Here is a 6,000-nt window from a genome sequence, read left to right on the forward strand (position 1 = left end):
TAAATGCCTTTCAATGATTTGAACAAGAGCATCGTCTGGGAAGATCTTTCTCTGCCATACAAGTGAGTATGTACATTTCTCTTTAATTAATGGAAATAATCAATGGTATATATTAATGTTAATTCCAATTTCAGGTCATCAAGATGTTGGTAGCAGTCATCCTCATCTTCGTGATCTGCTGGGCCCCTATTCTTATCAGCAACGTCTTGACAGCGTTCCGGGTCATACACCATCTCAACTACGGCTACCTGAAGCCGATGAGGCAGACTTTCTACCTTCTTGCTTACGCCAACAGTGTTATGAATCCCTTTATCTACGGCTTCATGTCGAAGCACTTCAGAGAAACGTTCTACCAATCTTTGTGTATGTGCGTCAAAGGGAGGGAGTTTCAAAGGAGGAGCCGTTTTCTACGACAGAATTCCCAGATGACACGATCGTCTCACGCAGCTTATTGTGCTCAAGACAGTGTCCAGATGTCTTCACTGGAGTCACCTTACGGTGCCTGTAGACCGGAATTTGTATGAGCGTTGTCTACGAATTGCTTCAGGCATGTGATGTGGTCATAAACTGGACATAGATAACAGTGGACAACGCTTTGATCGTTGGGCATCATTTCTAGTATGGTTGATAGGTGGACGAGACTTTGTTCTTGAAGCACACGACAAGCCTGCTTGATCAGATAGGCACTTGACTTATTGCATCAATACAGACTTCAATATTCCCAAAGAGACTACGAACCGGGAAAGTGTTATGGTCCAAGGAACTATGTCTCGTGAAACAGCTGTTTTGCCAAATGACATTGCATGTGGATGGCAGGAAACCGGTCCCAATGTATGAACAATGCAGCATGGACAACCCAAAGAAGAGTTCGCCAAACGGTTTACTGAACAGTTTGTAGTAGGTCTTACTGAACAGTTTATAAACAGTTCAAAGAACAATTTACAGAACGTACCGCTGAACAGGAGCAGTTCCCAGAAGGCTTTACCGAACAGTTCACGGAACTGTGTACTGAGAGGTTTAGCGGACGGTTTACAGAATGTTTAACAGAACAATTTGCAAATGTGTTTAAAGAACAGTTTACAGACGGGTTCTCTGAACAGTTTAGAAACTTGTTTCCTGAACAGTTTACAGGATACATGACCAAACAGCTGTGGTCTCAGTGTACAAAAGGTGGAATATACGATGCGTTAATACCTTTTGATGCAGTTTCAGATGTTGTAATGTGTCACTTTGTTAATACATGTCTTGCTCAATATACCATAGAAACTCACGATATATGTCCATACTTGTTAGTATAGAGTTCAGCTTGGCGGTAACAGGATGTGATAAGCATGACGACTGAGAAAAATGTTACTAATTCAGCATTATAAAGTTCCATCTACATGCACTCTGTGTTTATAGTTTCATTGTGAAGAGTAGTTGACAAACACATTTCAATTTGATCCAAATTGATATAACATGGAGATGTGACGTTTTCTTTGAACGATCATATCGTCAGGGGAATGTGGACGGTGGAGTGGCAAGGTGTTATGGGCACTGGCTTGTTTCTCTGCCTGTTTCGGGTCAGGCTGCCTACATGCGTCACCCAGTCCCGTCCGTAATGGCAATGGATTCGGACCTGCGATATGGGATATCCCCAACGACTTAGAGATTGACGTTAAGAGTGATCGTTCTTGATGACGTTGATACAATGCCAAAGCCTAAGTGCGTGGAACGCTACTCACAATATCAACCACCAGTTGGTCAGATCCAGACTCGATGATATAGGTACACAGTATTTCTGCGTAAACATACCTGCACCTCACTGCATCACACGTTTTAACAGACAGACATCTTATGAACGCACCACCGTTTCTGTTTATCTACCCCTAAACACAACGCATGGTCTAAACGTGCACAACTCAGTAGTTCCATACACGTCCATGGTCAATGGTCTTTCTAGATTTTGACGGTTTTCAATACGGTGGATAAATCAGTATACACCATTAATTTCGACAATCACCCAGTTGATAGCATTTGTTTCGTGTATGTTGTCTTTTATGTTCTGCTAAATCGGTAGCACTGTCATTCAAAGAATTTTAACAAAGCCTAACAGTTTTCTCGAGGACTCTGCCGGCAATGACCCCGTCCCCACCCCCAGATTGCTCTGCAGGGTCTAAGTTGGACGCTTACTTGATGCTGACAGCGACATGCTGAAGTGTGTTTTTCAGAAAATGTAAATTTGAAAAGTCATGTATGCTACATAGGCGGATCCAGACACGTGGGGCGAGGGTGCACACGCCCCTTTTGTCCTGAACTTTTGTTAAATGACCATTGAAGGTTGGATGAAACTGAACTGTGCACCCCTTCCCCTTTTCTCAGAAGTGTGCCACAGCCTTCTGAAAAGGCTGTATCCGACCGTGGTGCTAATCAAACGAATGTGTCTTTAGTCATCAAACTGTGTTGTGACAGGGTTACTGGGCAAGGCAGCTGCGCTCCCTAGAAATCTTTTTATAAATTAGGTTTTGCGCATCAAAGGTTTGACGTAACACTCTTTTGAGTGTCATATCCCTCATCGCAGCACTGGCATCTCAATTAATGACGCAAGTATTGTCGGCAACCCATCTGACAGATGATCAGTATCTGAATTATATATATGATTACCATTACTAAATAAAATATAGAATCAGGGGCAATGACATAGACTACCTAATAATTAAGAAAAGACGTATTAGAAAAAGGATTGCATTTAATCCACATGTCTCCAAAATATTGAACAAATCTGAAGATATCTTTTACAATAAACGCCAGTGTAACCCTCCTACCCTTATGAATTACTAAAACAGAAGGCAATAGTGTACAAGAAAGCCGAACGACACAGCTTTAAGTGAATTATCCCCACATGCATTCGTAAGTAGGTGAAATGCATCTTTTTCAGAAGAATTATATTGTCCCATTTTCGATCATGCCGAAATAAATCAATAACCGTGATGTAGATGTGCAAAAGAAAGGTTGTAATAAAATTCTGCTTTGAGACAAAGATAAATCATTTAATGTCACCATATTCAAACATTAGATTTAAATCTTTTAAAACATCATCTGCTGATTTGCATGCCTGATAAGAAGTACAATATGACCTTGATATTGTACAAAAAGTGTTTAGGAACATCCGAAATTGTATTGTAAACATGTTTGCTTGCAAAGTAACATATTTCCATTCCAGTTTAGACCTTGTCAATGGCCAAAAAGTAGCGATATTCAAACATTATTTGTATCCCTTTCACGTAGAATTATTCTATAGGGTATAAAGAGAGACTAGAATGTATGCTTTAATACACAAGTACGAAATAAATATACCACGATGAACAGCTGAGAAAGAGCCCTTGGGATGGTGCACTTGGGGTCTACCCACAATGATGCTGCCAACTTCCTCGGATGCCACCATATCACAGTTATAAGACTAATTCAGCACTTGAGTTCCAGCCACAATGCTGCTGCTGCCAACGCCTTCGGATGCCACCATATTACAGTTATAAGACTAATTCAGCACTTGAGTTCCAGCCACAATGCTGCTGCTGCCAACGCCTTCGGATGCCACCATATTACAGTTATAAGACTAATTCAGCACTTGAGTTCCAGCCACAATGCTGCTGCCAACGCCCTCTGATGCCACCATATCACAGTTATAAGACTAATTCAGTACTTGAGGTCTAGCCAGAATGCTGCTGCCAACGCCCTCTGATGCCACCATATCACAGTTATCAGCGTCTCAGAGACTGGGGTCACCGTAGACAGACCAGGACGTGGATTTCGACGCTTTACAACAGCAGCTAAGGAATGGGAGTACGTAAGTAGTAAGTTTTTGGTGTTTAGAGTAGATTATGTAAATTCCACGTTATGTAAATTCCAATTTCTGGATAGTGAACTTAATTCATTGATATAACTATTGTACATTCATACCTAAACTGAATAGTAGAGCATACGCACAGGTATGTCTAAACATATCTATAAAGTATAGTTCAAAACATTATACGGAGATGCTACAATTTTGAAGAAAGAAACTTTTCTAAAAGAAAACGTGAAAAAATGTTGCCAGGAAATTGCGTCTGACAGCATCTAAATAAAAAACAAAAATCACGGGGAGCATGCCCCGGACCCCAGGAGGCTGGTAGCGTCCCTCCCTGTCCCAGTTACGAAAGTTTAACTACGTCCCTGAGTAGCCAATGAGAAATTAATTGGAATTCCACGGAATTTTTTAAAGTTGGCAGCTCGGCCTCTAAGGGCGTGGGGTCTGTTGCCTGACTTCAGCTGTTTTAATGCCATTGTCAGTTATTAGTTTATGCTCAAGTCTAACGGAACCTTACAGCCATGAAAACTGTAAAAGGTCACAAACTTGATTACGCACAACCATGTAGCTGAAATGCTTTAAAAGTGTGTTAAACACATAATCCTTAATACACTCAAGATCAATGTTGATACCGTTTGCATGTGAATGTTGTTTTACGTTGCCAACAATAGTCAAATGCAAACTGGATGGAAACTAAAGGTATTTAAAAAGTAAACCCACCCACGCAGACATTACACAAATGGCCATTCTGGGACAGTGAAACCAGTGGTTGAGAGCACGGCAACCCTTCAAAGCGCTATATTACATTTCTCAAAAATGAACAATGCATTTCTGTCATTAATACAATGAGCCCTACCGGAAGCTACAATATAATCTATTAAAATTTTCGTATCTAGGTTACAACATTAGCTTAAGAAGTTCGAATGAATTAATGCATGTTGTATTAAGTCGACTCTCGTGCCTTTTACCGTCCGAAAATCATTTCAAGCCAGTTCCACAGAGTTACTTCCCTTAGAGAGCTTTTTACGAATATCCTGCGCACAACTTCTGCTTGAAACCAGTTCGGCAAATACCGATAACACCGCGTGCGACAGTTTTCGATGCACGGAGCAATTGTTTAAATTCCACATATGGTGAGTGTTCTCTCTATGGAAGCTGTTTACCTCGAAGATTCACTTATCGATTTCAGGCAAGTCTTAATGGATAATACGTCTTTTATTGTATCAACTGAAAGCTAAAGCGAGTTCATATGTCCCAACATATATAATGTAGAACAAACTATCGTAAAAAATATGTGACATTGTGTCTTTAAAAACAATCAACGTGGTCAAACTTTGCATTCGTCCATCAGAAGTTTGAGCAGTTTCTCTAAAAACACATGCCTGGGATAATTGGCTGATGTCCCAAAGGTGTCGTCACTCCGGAACACCATTATCAAAGTCCACAGGCAAACTAGTTCGAGATAAAACAGTTTTATTAAAAAGTTAAAAACTTCCTGAATTCGCTGGGCAAAAGTAAACTGTTATATGTTGACGTTGTAACTCTTTTCTTCATAATCTCCACACGATACGCAGATCACACATGATCTTTCCTCATAACTCAAATTCCCTTTGAAAAATAATTTCTGAGTTCGCTAGGTACAAGTAACAGAAGATATTTCTTTTAAAGGGCTGTTTTATCAAAATCTCGTAACGATTCACCTGCCTCACAGGATCCTTCAGTATGAAATCATCTCCTTTTAAAGGAAACCAAATTATGCGTTTAATACACCAAAAGCTTGTATTTATGGTTCTTCACATCCTCCCAACTAACGCCATTTTCAAGATAAAAAATGTAAGGATTTGGAATGCAAAATCCCTAAGAGCATAATCATCCTTAATATGATAATATATATTGGAACAATCCCTTTGAAGGGGTGCGATTGGGTATTTAGTCAATATCTTATCCTTCAAAGACAATCATGTAACATAAATTAGTGTCGAAATCAATATCCAAATACATGCAGGAGCAGTGTTCGAAATAGACGTTGGTCCGGTAGCTCGTGAACACCAAAAATCCAGTCGGACCAGAAAATCTACAGGTACTGACCCGAATGGCTAGTGAATTTTCATGGCGACAGTTTGCATATGTACCACTCTCTCGGACTTGTTAAGTTATAGTACTCATATAAATCT

General features: G+C 40.1%; 1 protein-coding gene across 1 annotated transcript in view; it reads left to right on the forward strand.

Annotated features, from left to right (window-relative positions):
• The window catches only part of LOC137291402 (QRFP-like peptide receptor), a 37,549-nt gene extending 36,162 nt beyond the window's left edge, over nucleotides 1–1,387 (forward strand). Inside the window, exon 6 of the mRNA XM_067822737.1 lies at nucleotides 135–1,387. Within this exon, the coding sequence (XP_067678838.1) occupies nucleotides 135–524 (390 nt within the window). The 3' untranslated portion in view covers nucleotides 525–1,387. The remainder of the gene's footprint in view (nucleotides 1–134) is intronic.
• Nucleotides 1,388–6,000: the final 4,613 nt, after the last annotated feature.

The sequence above is a fragment of the Haliotis asinina genome, chromosome 7 (genome assembly GCF_037392515.1).
Source record: "Haliotis asinina isolate JCU_RB_2024 chromosome 7, JCU_Hal_asi_v2, whole genome shotgun sequence".
In the NCBI taxonomy this organism is placed as follows: Eukaryota; Metazoa; Mollusca; class Gastropoda; order Lepetellida; family Haliotidae; genus Haliotis; species Haliotis asinina.